Source organism: Seriola aureovittata, chromosome 2, assembly GCF_021018895.1.
Source record: "Seriola aureovittata isolate HTS-2021-v1 ecotype China chromosome 2, ASM2101889v1, whole genome shotgun sequence".
In the NCBI taxonomy this organism is placed as follows: Eukaryota; Metazoa; Chordata; class Actinopteri; order Carangiformes; family Carangidae; genus Seriola; species Seriola aureovittata.
This window is the reverse complement of record NC_079365.1, coordinates 25,917,393-25,932,500: the sequence shown is the minus strand read 5'-3', so window position 1 is coordinate 25,932,500 and position 15,108 is coordinate 25,917,393. Positions and strand designations below refer to the sequence as shown.

General features: G+C 40.8%; 1 protein-coding gene across 2 annotated transcripts in view; it reads left to right on the top strand.

The window, feature by feature from the left end:
* LOC130187018 (protein SSUH2 homolog) overlaps nucleotides 1–13,351 on the top strand; it is an 18,724-nt gene extending 5,373 nt beyond the window's left edge. For both annotated transcript variants that reach the window (XM_056404445.1, XM_056404438.1), the window contains 7 exons: nucleotides 402–523; nucleotides 1,599–1,661; nucleotides 1,838–1,917; nucleotides 5,681–5,773; nucleotides 8,038–8,143; nucleotides 8,420–8,527; nucleotides 9,360–13,351. In XM_056404445.1, coding sequence (XP_056260420.1) covers nucleotides 402–523; nucleotides 1,599–1,661; nucleotides 1,838–1,917; nucleotides 5,681–5,773; nucleotides 8,038–8,143; nucleotides 8,420–8,527; nucleotides 9,360–9,500 — 713 coding nt within the window. In that variant the 3' untranslated portion in view covers nucleotides 9,501–13,351. The remainder of the gene's footprint in view (nucleotides 1–401; nucleotides 524–1,598; nucleotides 1,662–1,837; nucleotides 1,918–5,680; nucleotides 5,774–8,037; nucleotides 8,144–8,419; nucleotides 8,528–9,359) is intronic.
* The last annotated feature ends 1,757 nt before the right edge of the window (nucleotides 13,352–15,108 follow it).

Genomic DNA, 15,108 nt, shown 5'->3' with positions numbered 1-15,108 from the left:
GAATCTGATTGTGTCTTGTATTAACGGCCTGTTCTCTAACCACTGATAAAAGTGTCCTTGATTGTGAACAGTTTCCCATTAAGCTATGTGACTTGTGATAAACAGATTTTAAAAGGAATGGTCAAAATTTATGCATCAGAGGTAGAGATATCCTGAGTTTAAGTCTCCAATATAGATAAACTAGACCCTTCCCTGTCCGGTAAACACCCGCATCTTTCAATCTCCACACCTCCAGTTTGTGATGCATGTTTTCAGTTTTAAGTCTGAAGCCGTTAAGCCCAAGCTCAGATGCCATCACTGTGACATCACTGTGACATCACTATAGCAGCAGCCATCTGGGATATTTTGAAAGATTTTTTGATTGACAGGTGATGAAGACATCTCTTTTGTGTGACTGACAGGTGAGCCGGCTGACTTCTACACCCAGACTGCACCCCGGCCTTGGGAGGTCCCAGCCACGGCCCCCAGCCTCTTCACCGATCACAAGCAGGAGATTCGGGTGCCCTTCACCTCATCCATCAAGGTGATTGTTAACTGGAGCTGTCCGTCAAAGACTGCTTTGTTGCTATGGTTACCTGCTGCTTAATTTACCTTGAGTTATGATTTAGAACTGAGGTTTGAATGTTGACCTGAAAGCCAATCAGAGAGCAGGATTCCCTGTTGCCGGGGTAAATTTAGTATTTATAGTCTGACTAATCCTGGGAGGGCTTGGGAAGGTTAGAGAAGTCTTTTAGAGAAGTTGCAGAGGTCTCCGAGGAAGTTCTAGTGATCCCTGAGGAGGTCCGATGACGGTGAGGACATTCCAGGGGTCCTGACACAAGTTTAAATGCTCCTTGAGGTGCTCCACAGGGCCTTGAGGGGCTTTCATGGGTCCTTGAGGGGTTCCAGAATTTCTTGAAGATGTATTACAAGCTCTCGAGGAAGTTTCCAGGGTGCTTGAGACAGTTCAAATTGTCCTTAATAAGATTGCAGAAGTCACTGAGGATGTTTTATGAAGGGTTTCAGGGGTCCCTGGCTGTGTACCAGAGGTTCTTGAAGGTGTTTCAGTGGTCGTTGAGGAGGTTCCAGTCCTTGAATATGTGAATGTTTGTTTTGGGACCATCTGGAAAATAAGATGATTCATTTGAAGGGGTTTATCCTGATGTGGTAAGACAGACATGTTCAAAGTTCCTTGAAGATGTTCCTGGATTCATTGAGGGTTTCCAGAAGTCATTGAGAAGATTCCATAGTACTTGAAAAGCTTCCAGGGGCCCTTGAACAAATTCCAGAAGTCAGTAAAGCTGTTATAGGGTCCCTTGTTGAGGTTGTTGATGTCCCCAAGATTTGGGTACAAGAAGTTCTGAACAGGTTCCAGGAGCCCTGGAAGATCCTATTGGGAGACTTGGGGGTTCCAGCATCCTTTGAAATGTTCTAGGGGTCCTTGAAGAACTTCCATGCTGTCCTTGAGGAGGTTACTGGGGGCTTTTGAGGAGGTTTTATGTGAAAGCTCCAGAGATCTTAAATTAAATTACCTGCTAATGCTCTGATTTAGAACATAAGGTAACATTAACGTGTGTGTGTGTGTGTGTGTGTGTGTGTGTGTGTGTGTGTGTGTGTAGGACTGCCAAGACTGCCACAGCACAGGGACGACTCCATGTGAAGAGTGCCATGGAAATGGATACGTAAGTAGATTTTTTTTTTCAGTTAAGTTTTTTTTTTTTACAAAGCAACATTAAAGGCAGGAAAAGTAAGTAAAAAGTATAAAATTAGAAGCTGATGATGCAGAACATTAATAAACAGATAAAAGTAATTAAATGTGAATGCAATTAAACAAGTCTCTGTCTGTCTGTCTTTGTAGAAACAGTGCAGCTGGTGTAGCGGCTCTGGGACAAGAAATGATGAAAACTGCCATCACTGTAACGGTACCGGCAGAGACAGGTACTGCAAGGGCGTCGGGGAGTGGGTTTTTTGGGTTGTGACCCTGAAATCAAAGTCTGCTCACATCGTTGAATGTTGTTCCTCTCTTAGATTTGTTTATAGTAAATCTATCCAGCTTTTCTCAAAGAAAAGTCAGAAAAATAAATGAATGTTTGGTAGCGGATACATATACGCATCTTTTTAATCATCTAATGACCCCTCAGTTATATCTCAACACCCCTGACCTCAGGAATTAAAATTGAAATCCTTAAGATTTCAGTCAAGTAATGTCAGGGCCAGAATCCCTGATATCAGTACTGATATTGATCATTTTTATTGTTAAAAGCAGCTAATGTACTTTCATGTAAGGCATCAATAGGCTACTTCTCAGTATCATTCCCCAAGTTTTGGCTGCATTTGGGTCCTACCTCCCCCTCAAACCCTTGACAGAGCCCAAAATTTCACTTGTCAGTACAACTCAAGGTGACCAAACTTACGATTTTTGAGAGAGACAGAGAGTCAGGAGCTGTGGCCAAATATTACCTAACCGCTGAGTACAGAAGCATGTACCTCAGACAGCTGAGAGATCTGACAGGTCAAGGCATGTCCAGACTGTTCCATCCAGATCTACACGGTCCAAGGATCAAGAGAGATGAAGCAGATGTCCAGTCTCTCATTGACCTTATGGAAAACAAGTGGTTCAATCCTATGCCTCCTGATGAGAACGATCTGGTTAGCCTGTCCACTGGCTCCATGGGCCCACCTGCTGTGACCAGGGATCTCCTGAGAGCTCATGAGATAGGAGAAGAGGTCTACAAGGCATTCAAGCAAACAAGATTAGATGAGGACACACCATCTTTGAAATTCCATGACAAGATGACCAAGCAAAGTCTGAAGACATTCTCCACCGTCAGCACAAAAAAAGCTAAAGGAAAGAAAGGACAGGACGTGGTGCTGAAGGCAGACAGAAACCTGTTCAGCCACATGATCCTATTGGCTGAAAGCAGGAAGATAAATATGAAGGATGTCCTTGTCTACCCACTGGGCCCACTGCCATGGGCACTTGCAAATGCTGATGGGTCCCTACGAAAAACAAACAAGGCTGCACTTGCCAGAGAGCTGGAAAAGAATGTGTCTCCTGCAGAACAGATCCCAACCCCATCCACTTCCATCATTGGTGGGATGAGCCTGGTCCAGAAAATGAATGGCAACAACAAAACCTTTGGACAGGTGGCAGAGTCACTCTTCACCCAGGTCTTCCCCGAGGGGGCACAGAGTCAGAGGATTGATGTTGTGTTTGATGTTTACCGCCAAACTTCGATTAAAGATGCTGAACGACTGAACCGGGGTGCAGACACCACTGTCCAGTACAAGAACCTGGCAGGGGACACAATGTACAGCAGTGGAGAACTTTTCTGTGCAGTCTTTCCAACAAGACCAGTCTCATCAAGTTTCTGGTGGAAGAGTGGAAACTCCCACAATACAGAGATGGGCTACATGGCAAGGTGTTGTACGTTACCTGTGAGGAAACCTGCTACAGGTTGACAGGTGAAGGGTGTGAAGAAGTAGTAGAGCTGAGCTCCACACATGAAGAAGCTGACACACGCCTGCTCCTGCGTGCATCGGATGCTGCAAACACGGGTTCAAAAGCAGTCATCGTCACAGCTGAGGACACAGATGTCATGGTTCTTTGTCTTGCCTTTCAGAAGGACATCACCTGTCCCATCTACCTGAAGTGTGGGACACAGAACCGCACACGATTTGTGGACATCAGCAAACTGGCAAGCTCAATTGGAGACAGCCTCTGTTATAGCCTAATTGGCTCACACGCCTTCACTGGCTGTGACACTGTCAGTGCATTCGCTGGCCGGGGGAAGCTGAATTCCCTGAAGATAGTGAAGAAGGACACTTCCTACCAAGAAACCCTCAGTGGACTTGGGCAGTCATGGGATGTGAGTGAGGAGCTGTTCCAGAGAATTGAGGAGTTTACATGCCACATGTATGCTGCTAACAGCAGCACTGGTGAGGTGAACCAACTGCGCTACCAGCTCTTCTGTGCCAAAAGGGGAGAGGTCGAGTCCAGTCAGCTGCCACCATGTAGAGACTGTCTCTTCCTGCATGTTGAACGAGCCAATTATCAGGCAGCCATTTGGAAGAGCAGTCTCCTGTGGTGCCAAGTGCTACAGAGCATGGATGGAAAGAAGATGAGGACAAGCTGGCCATTTACTGGATGCGCTCCCCACCTGCCCCAGATGTAGTCTTGGAACTGCTAACATGCAAATGTGTGCGTTCATGCAAAATGCCAAGCTGCACGTGCTTATCAAATGGACTGGCATGCACAGACATGTGCAAGTTACAGACTTGCAGCAACCAAAAACTGCAGGATGATCCAGAATCCGACTTCGAACTCAGTGGGTCAAATGACGAGAGAGACGAGCAGTTTGAGTGACATTATGTGATGATTCTGTACTTGGTTACCCTAAACACAGAACTTGATAGCCTAACTATAATCAGATCTTGACATATTCCCATTAATAACAATGTTCATTTTGTTTACAATATTGTTATGTTTATAATGTTGTTTATAAAACTCAGTTGGTTCCTTATCTCATTGTGGTGTCCTTTATGTCCCGTATTTGCATGATAAAGACCAGTGGCTGTCTAGTTATAGTTTCATAGGAGCCTAATGATGCCCTTCTAGTTTAAGGCTCACAATCACCCCTGACAATGAAAGAGTATAGGCATATTATACATTTCCTGAATCCTTATGGTCCTGTGATTATTCCAGTTTTTGTATTTTGTGTCTCTGTTGTTCCTAGATGGCACAGGGCTAAAAGATAGTATATCATTTAGGCAAAAATTGTGCAAAAATGTGTGTTGTGTATAGTTTAAAGAGCTACAGTGACCTCTATGTTGGTCAGAAAGATTCACATCTTAGCTTTACTGAAAGCTTAAAAGGTCCCCCTTAAAATGATGCCAAAGACAGACAACCAAACAACCAAACTTTGACATGTCCTGTACATGAGTCTAAACCAGGATATGCACCAGTGTCTAAAATGTAATTTTCTGAAGGGGGTGGGTAACTTCATGAGCTGATAACTATGATACAGCTGCCACTCAGGAAGGGTTATCATACCAAAATATCATCTACAGACATGGATCTTTTCAAAAATCATAAGTAAGTTTGGTCACCTTGAGTGGTACTGATATCTGGTCTGGCCCATGGACTATAATGTGTATTCATGTATTCGTATGTGCAGAATGTGATCCAACATGTGACGGATCTTTGAGGATATACCCGCCGTCCGGAGTGCAACCAAACAAACTCACATTGTTGTAATTAAGACGTTAATCAATAATAATTGCAGCCATCATCTGATTTTGAGTTAGAGTTTGTTAGCTTGGTTGGCTTATGGTTGCTCCTCCTTGTTCTATTATCCCCTTGCAAAAATTAAAAAATGATACGCTGCATAAAAATGCAGCAAACTACTGTATTCTTGTTTTATAGATGTGTGTTTGATGAACATTCACAGTCAGCGCTATATACGCTGTGATAAATACGCTGCGGTAACTGTGACTGCTTCACAATAAAATATCTCATCCAGTTGAACTCTTACTGTGAGTTAGCAGCAGACCTGGATATGGTGCCACCACTCAGGCTTGCAGGTGGTATTGCAGCGTAAAAAACACCTCTAAAAGTTTTGAACTGCTCCATAACAGAGTCACACCATTCTTTTTGTGTGTGTGTGTGTGTGTGTGTGTGTGTGTATGTGTGTGTGTGTAGGTGCTCAGACTGTGATTCTCAAGGGATGAAGAAGTGCATAACCTGTAAAGGAAAACGTCAGCTGCTGACGTTCATCCAGCTCAAAGTGGAGTGGTGAGTACAGATACTACAACTGTCGGTCTCGAAGAGTTTCCAGGGGTCCTTGAACAAGTCCCAGAATGCCTTTATGATGTTACAAGGATCATTGAAAAGGTACTTGGGGTCTTGAAAGAGATTTCAGTGGTCCTCGAGGAGGTCCCATGATGCGTTTAAGAGCTTCTGTGGGTTGCTGGGGATTCCAGAGCGCCTTGATGATGTTCTAGAGGTCATTGCAGGGTTTCCAAGGGCCCGAGAAGGTTCAAATGGTCTTTGACAAGATTCCCTACAGTCCTTGAATATGTTTCTGTGGTCCTGGAAGATGTTCTAGTTGTCCTTAATTAGATTCCAAGGTTCTAGGGGGTTTCCAGTGGTCCTCAAAAAGGTTTAGATGGTCCTTTAGAAGGTTCCAGGGGTTCTTTAGATGTCTGGAGTCCTTGAGGAAGGCTCTTAAGGCATGTTAAGTTGAGAGGAATCTTCGAGGGATTCCAAAGGTCCTTGGGGATATTCTCAGAGACCGTGAAAACGTTACAGTGGTTGCTGGAGATATTCAATTGTATATCTTGAGGTTCCAGGAGTCATTGAAGAGGTTACAATGAACAGTTATCGTTCAGCAGTTGCCATAGGCAGGGCCTTATAGAGCTGCCAGGGGTCATTAAGCATTCCAGATGTCATGTTATAGTCCTGTTGGGTTTGTTCCTTCAATGATTTATAAGGGCCCTTGAGAAGGTTCACATTGCCCTCAAGGAGGTTCCTAGAGGTCCTTGCGGAGGTTCCCGGAGTCACTGAAGATGTTGCATTAGTCCAGGTAGATGTTCCTGGATGTATGATTATCTTGCGAAGCCTAGTGTGAGTACCCGATCATGAAGTAGAACAACTGGTACATGGGGAACTGAGAGATGGTGAGATGTAACTCTGTGAGTTTTAGTTGTTCTTTGGTAACATCAACAGACAGTTTCCCTTCCTCCGATACCAGTTTGGTCTCCCCCGCATAATGGAAGTGAATTTCACCAGTGTTGATTTCATGGGGCCTTAAAGGAGCTTGCAGGGGTTGTTGTGATTCCAGAGGACATTGAATATATTACATTTGTCCTTTAAGTGGTTTCTTGTGGCCTTGAAGAGTTTTTAATTGTCCATGAGGAGGTTTTTTCACAGGGTACCAGAGGTCATTGAGGAGGCTCCCTGAATCCTTGAAAATGATTCCAGGGGTCTTTAAAAAGCTTCATGGGTAATCAGTAGTCGTAGATGTTACAGTGGTCTTTGTGGAGGTTGTGGTAGTCTTTGAGAAGGTTCAGACAGTCTTTGAAGAGGTTACAGAAGTCAGTGAAGATGGTCCTTGAGGTTGCTCTACAGCTGGTACTAAATCTGATCACAGACCTGACCTAGTGGGCTGAAAGCAACAAACACTGAACCAGATACAAAATTAATTAGTTTGGACAGTGTTGTCATTGATGACACTGGTTCCCTCTGGTGGCATAAAAGTAGAACTGCATGATGTGAATTTGAATTGATGCAAATACATACTGTAGACTATTTAAAATGTTTTAAAAACTGATGAATGAAATACAGTATGTGTATTTAGAACAATATGTGTATATACAGTATCTATTGTATGTATGTGTGTGTGTGTGTGTGTGTTTACACAGGCGTGGCCAGTGTTGTTATCCTTACACCTCATTGAAAGAATGTACTGTTCTTCCTGAAATGTGTTGAAATTAAAAGCTCTTCTGTCTTTGAAACATAAGCTGTGAAAGGAGCTGAATTTTTCCTTATTCTGCAAAGATCCTCTAATATAACCTGGACAAAATTTGGTACCCTTTAAAAGCAGATTATAGCAGGAAGTTGCCTTCAATCAGTATCACATGTGTCTTCACTCTTATAATCAGTCATTCAACCTATTTCAATTGAGAAAAATGCTCATTTGGCAATTATTATAGCTGCAAGGGAACAAGACAAGAGAAAGAAAAGAGTATTTTGAGGAGACAAGGAAGAAAATAATTGCCAACCATGGTTAAGGTAAAGGCTTCAAGACCATCTCCAAGTACCTTGATGCTCCTGTGACCACAGTTGCTAATATTATGAAGAATTTGCCAGAAAATATAAATATCAGTGCCTGAATATTTTTGTCCATGCTATTTTCATTTGTGTAATAAAATGTTACACTGAAAATCAAAAGCAACATGTCTGTTCTGTTAAACCAACACTTTTTGCCACGTCTGTATGTGTTTATATGTGAATAAATGTGTTTATGTGTTTATATATTTGTGTATCTCTGTGTTTAGGACTAACCATGTGGAGGACCACGTGGTGGAGCAGAACTCTGGTCTGAAGGTTGACGATCTTCGCTCCGTCAGCGGAAAGGAGCTGTTCAAGAACAACCAGTTCCTGGTACGCACACACACACACGCACATGTATGTTGGTCTTTTAGTTGCCAGGACACTCAATGACATGATACATTTCCTTGGCCCCTTACCCTAACCTTATCCATCACAAATAAATGTAAAGCTTCAGCTCTAACCCAGTCCTGATTCTACTGTAACTCTTAAACCAAATCTTATCAATCAAACAGCCCTTTGAAGGTGTGAGGACTGGCAAAAAATGTGGACAGCGGTTTGTGTTACTGTCAGTACTGTGTGTCAGTCTCTCTGTCTGTCTCCTCTCAGCTCTACCCAGTGCTCGGATTCCCAAACCCGGCCATCGCTGAGGCCTCCGAGCGTATGATCAGAGACCACCAAAGCAAGTACTCCCAGACCTCCAGGATCCTGCAGCAGGTAGACCACCTCAAGAAAAAAATGATTGTAGCTTCTTAAAATATTTTAAGAAATTTAGGAGGAGGCAATATACAGTACTGTGCAAAAGTTTTAGGCATTGAAAGTCAAGTAAGGCTTTCAAAACTAAAGCCATGAACAGTTTTTATTTATCAGTTAACACAAAGCGCTCTGTATGAATTGCACTATTGCCTGTGGCAAATTTCCCCTCAGGAAAATAAAGTACAGCTTATCTCATATTAAAATCACTTCTTCTCAAACCAACAATAGCCCCATTGCTGTTATATCTCTCATGCAAGTATTTGAAGAAGGCGTTTTTATCACTGTTTGATAGGCGTTTTGAGGCGGAGATGAGTCACTGCACAGTCTGAAACATCTGAGGAGTATTATGCGTGCCAGGCTCTCTCGGCCAACATTACTGCCTAACCTGTTGTGTAAGCCAGACAAATTATTCTTCTACACCACTTTCACAAGACATGCCACAATTCATGATGGTCTAGCTTGATCGACGTAGGGTTCAGCTTCTGTACTAATGTTGAAAAAATCTGAACAGAACTACAAAATGGTTGATTCAATATAGTAGTGGGCGAGTGGATGTTTCGAACAGCGCCAGAGTGAGGCTGACTGTTTACCCCTGCTTCCAGTGTTTATGCTAAGCTAGGTTAATCACATCCTGACTCTTACCTAGCACACAGACGCCAGACACAGGACTGACATCCATCTGAGAAAGAAAGAGTAAGAGTATTCCCAAAAATGTTGACACTCTCTCTCTCTCTCTCTCTCTCTCTGTCTCTCTCTCTCTCTCTCTCTCTCTCTCTCGCTCTCTCGCTCTCAGAGGCAGCTGGTTGAGTTGATCCCCATCACTAAGGTGAACTACAAGTGGAAAGGCGACAGTCACGTCTACTTTGTCTATGGCAACGAGAACCAAGTCAGCGCTGACAACTACCCAGCAACCTGCTGCTGTGTCATCCTGTAGACACACACACACACACACACACACACACACACACACACACACACACACACACACACACACAAACACACATACACACATACACACTCACTCATTGCTGTCTATTTTTCATATTAGCCTCTTTGTCCAGGACAAATTTTAACCAATCAGTGCACAGATCTTCTAAGATCTAAATTCTAATTCTAAAAAGTCTAGGTCTAACATGTTAATCCAGGGGTGTCAGATTTTTCTGTCGGGTCCAAGTATTGCAGATTAAGATACATACACATGCACATTGACACACACACACACATTGTTTACTGTGGCCACCTGTAAAGTAAAAGGCAAAGCTGAAACTAAAGTAGAAAAGGGGGAGTAACATGTGACTTTCTCCTTGTTGGCATCAAAGGTAAAACCACAGCAGCCTTTTCTGACATTTTGTCCACATTTCAATTAGAATTATTTGTATTAATTAGTTGTATTATAAAGACGCATAGTCTGAATTGTAGACTGTCCCCGCTAACATCAGTGCTCCTCACTAAAAAACAAAAAGATCCTGCAGCAACTGGATCTATCTTTTTGTTTTTGTACTTCCTGAACTTTCTGCCTAGTTCTGACTCTCAGCCTCTACCTCGTGTTGGGACGTTTGCAGTACATTGTGTCTTGTCTTTAATCTTTGACAGACCTGAATAGTTGATATCGAAAATTAAGATTTTTATCAATAATATAGATCTTCTGGTTAAATCTGCCTCCTCAGAGTCCATTATCGTCTCTGCGTGGACACCTGTGTTGATCATCATGTCTCTGATGCCATGATCACTTACCAAAGATATTTTTCTTGTTAAAAAGCACTTCTGCTGAACAGTCAACCTCAAACACGTGCCAGTATGTGCCATTTAATATCCGCAGTATTGAGTGGAAATCTAGTTTATGTCCAAAATGCTGTTGTTTCAAGAACAAGTAGAAGGTGTAAGGAAAAGAACAAATAGATGAAATGTGAGAAATGACAGGTGAAATCTAAGTAAAACATAAGAAATAATAAGGAAAAAAATGGATGTATGAAGTTTTAATCTGACCGGGATAGATATATATTAGGAGCTATATAAATCTTTTTATTATTACATGAGTAGGCGAACTCCACAGTGACTCATGTCATAAAATAACAATATAAACTGTTCATCTGGTTTCTACTTGTGTCTTTATTCTGTGGTTCAAAGGTAGAAACCACTTTGGTTTGTTTAAACTGTGGAGAACCAGAAACAAAGACTGATACTTTTTGACTTGTAAAGCCTGCCAGTGTCGAAGCAAAATTCATTTGCATGTTTGTGAAAATATTTTAATCCTCAAAGCTTGGCGACATATTAACTGCTCACGGGGTTGTTGGTGAATTTCTGTAAGCGGTGAGCTAACTGTTAACTAGCTCAGTTTGTGCCATTCATGTATTAGCACATTACAGAGGTAACCATTTGTTTCTCTGAGAGATAATTAACTGAGGATTTCTGACACACTGACCGCTGTTCTGACAGTATTTTCAGAAACACAGAAAACTCTTCTGAACACCTGGATGGAAAAAATGTTATCTCTGCTGCATAAAAAAAGATTTCATTTAAAAGGACTGTTTAACTATTTCCCAAGTTGTGAATTAGCAGAAGATAGCAGGCTGCTATCTTTGTTTTGATTCAGACGCAGGTGCACAAACCTGAGGAAAGTCTTTTTGTCGTGCAGCTTACTGAATATTTTCTGGAAATACCTTCAGAACAACACTAACAGTAATTGCTATTGCTCAGTAGCAAAGATTGGTGTGTCATCTTTCCATGTTTCCATGTTTACAGTTTAGTAAAAGCCTTACTTAGCCTACGCTAAATGACATTATCACCATTATATCCGTAGTCTGCAGCATAGAAATACGTCTATATAAATAATATTCCTGATGTTTATCACAGCTGTTTAATATCCATGTTAGTTCTGGTTTACGCTCTGAAGATTACTCTTGGAAGTTTTTTTTAATACCAGTGTAACACATTTCAGCAGTCGGCTAAATTTTCTGATGATAACGCATGCTTGAATTCTCTGAACACAGTATTAGCTTGACTTTGGCGTCATCATTAAACTTAAATGGTGCTGAGTGGAATGTCTAAATGTCTAGCTGTTTAAATGCCTTAAAACCATTCTGTGTCAAACAAATATCTCTGCTACCTACTAACATGATGAACCTGATGTTATTACTCCGTTTGTATTAAAAAATATTCTATCGTTGTAGTAGAGTATCAGTTATATGTAATTGTTGAATATAAACTGCCTCTCACTTGCTTCTGGCAGTTGTGCTCTAAGGTTGGTGAATGCTGTAAAATGTTATCTGACAAATAATGGATAAAGGAATAAAGTAATCTGAATTGCTGACTAAATAAGATAAGAGAGAGTTCACCTCAAAATTAACTTTATCAGGAAGCTGGGAAAAAAAATGAAAGAGTTTCCCGACAATAAACTGACAATGAACGTGGAAGTACAGAGAGTCACTGAGCTCGAAGCAGCTCAGTCACTTAATACCAAACATCAAGTAACTGTGAGAGGTTTGGGATCTAAAATTTTATGATCTCATCCAAAAACTCATGTTTTTACTTACTTTATCTCAGGTTGACACCCAGGACTCTTTACGTCACCATGTTGGTAAATGCAGTTTCACAACAGAAGGTATTCATCTTAAGTTGAGTAAGAGCTGACGTAAAAAACCAGCTCCCACAGTTACTGTTGCAGTACGGGTTGTGTGTAGCAGGAGTTTCTTTTAATGTGCTTTGTTGCCACAAATTAAAATATATTCATGACTAGTGAAAACAAGTAGAAAGTTTCCTCCAACGCCTTTTGTCTCAGAAACGGATCAGAAACTGAATCATCTTTTACAAGAGCAGTGTTCAACATAAGGAGAAGCTCAAAGTATGTGACACAAATCAGCTATACGGAAGTGGAGTTTCTGTTCTGCTTTAATGGATGTATTTCATGTTTCAGGCTTAATTTTACCCAACAAGATTATTTTTAAGTGCTTTTCATCTTTAGAAAGTCATTTTCCAAAAACAGGTGTTTGAAACCATGATTAGGGCGAATATACCTCAACAGTCCTTCATATTTAATTTTGATCATCATACTCAATTAGACAAACTTAAAAGTCAAATTTCTTTGTACCATTAATAATTTGTACAGAAATTGGGAGATGGAGGACTGTTTAGGGACAGTTAGACTGGAAGAACTACTATTTTTGTACTTATTTGTGTATTTCCCCCCTAATTTTTGTATCTTAGAGGTTTAATTTTTCAGTACTTTTAACATATTTATTTTTTTGCGGCAGGTTACTGTATTTTATTTGTTTAGTTTTGTTTTGTGCAGATGATGCATGATGATGTAGTTGGTGTGGGTTTGGGTTGTTTGCTTGTGTTTCACTTGTTATTACAGACTGACTGTTCTGTTGTCTATTAGTATCTGTATTCTCTGTGAGGATTATGCAAAAGTTTGAAATCTAATTTTAGCAGCAGTTACCACAAGGGGCCAGCAGATCCAGCTGAACTGAAACATTCAGGATTCAAACTGTAAAGCTGCATTCAACAGTATTTCATATCAACAAGGGATCACATGACTCTGTGTAATGTGAAACTACTTTGGTGTGTTTTAGTGAACATACATAACGTATATGGAAACTATGGAGAAGATAGTTGAGTCGGTTCTCTCTCTGTCTTTGTTATCTCTCCTGTGCCTGTCACTCATACACCTCCACTAATTCCACCAATCAGCCTGCAGTCTCACTTCCTGCTGCTGTTACTATCAGATTAACATGCGCAGCAACAAAGCAACTACGCACATAGATTGTTGGAGATCTACATTCCTGTTGTTTTTCCTCTTCTTGGTTAAAAATGACGATAGTTTCCTCCCCGTGTTTTATTTCCTGCATGAATCTTCCTCTGCCTGCTAAAAGCGAGCCCTGCCAGATAAACATGTGTCTGTCAGCTGATCTGAGGCTTTTAACATGTTCAAATTTGTCGGTTAAACAAGGGAATCCCCTGATCACACTGAGTGATTTTCCTAAATTATTTTTCATGTGATGCACTCACATACAGAATCATTTGTATTTGACTAAAAAAATAATGAATAATTTGACAGTGAAGATTGGCAGGAAATGTGTAATACCATAGCAGATGTAGAAGCTCTGCCCTGTCAAATTTTTTGATTTGGGGAAGTTCATACTCGCGCAGCCGCAGCCAACATTACTGTAGATAGTTTGCCAAACACATCCGTCAGTTGTCATCCTTAAAGCATTTTTCTTGTAACTTTAAATGTGAAACATACTAGCACCCAAACAGGGTTATGGTAATGCAAAATAACTTTGACAGTTTTCCTCACCAGCTTCCCATATGTCTGTACTTCAATAAAAAAAAAACATGCTGTTTCTCTATTTCAGTGTTTTTCTACATGTATAATGAACTGTGACTTTTCTTACCGGGACCCTGCAGGCTTCAGCTACAGGCTTTTAGCTTGATATCCTGGGCATAATCCCTTTTACATGATTCTTGTTTTGAAACTTGAAACTTTGAAACATTAAAAAGTTGGCAATGTAATCAACAATTCATTGAGCTACCATCAGCTTAATTTAAATAGATAAAATATAGTTGTCAGTCGTCAGTTGTGAGTTTGAATCCCACCTGAATAAAGGTGAGTCTCCTGAATCAAACTGTTTCAGATGATCAATGTAATCGGTGTCTGAAAGGTTGGACAAATCAACAGAATAAAAACAAACACAGGAACGCATCACCTATTGATTTGTCAGCAAACAGTTGCTTAGTTACACATCCAGAAGTTACGGCTCAACAATACCTTTAGTTTTTAAGTCATGTTTCTGACCGCCTGGCAAACATGAGTCCAATATTGACTCTCTTTTAGCTCTGTTTTTGGTCTCCACCAACTTCTCATGGAAATACCTGGCTCTTCAGCTGATAATGCTTCACATTTAATAGCTAGAAACTGTATCTGCTGGTTTTTTGTTGCTGACCCGGTAGTATCCCCATGGGGTTTAAGAGCTGTTTTTGTTGAACACAGTTGCATCCTGTGGCTGAAAAACTTCAACAATGGATTCAATTATTTTTCATCAGGTGCACAAACACAACTCAAATGAGATGGCCTTCTTGTGTAAATTGGATGTGACAGCAACTGTTTGCTCATGTGTTAGCAACACAACTAATTTATGTGGTGATAATATGTCAGCTATTGTGTTTATTGTTTGCTCTGATGCTCTTAATTGGACAAAAAAAAAAAGAAATGAAGCAGCTTAAAATGAAATCAACTGACAAAAACCACATGAAAAACGTGATGTAAAACTGTGACTACTGCTGTGATTTGTTTTTGTGATGCTAATGAAACAAAGCTGCTGTTTTTTTTTAACGTAATTTCATTTACATTTGTTTATTTCCCATATTTATCAGTTGATTGACAATTTTATGTGTTTTATGGTTAACTGTAGAAGGTCAGAGCCATTTAAAATGGGTTTTGGAGTTGTGTCAGACGTAGTTATACACACCCACACACAAAACCGCATATAAATAAAAGTAAAAAAAAGAAAAGAAAAAGAGAAGTACCCCCCTCTCCCTCCCTC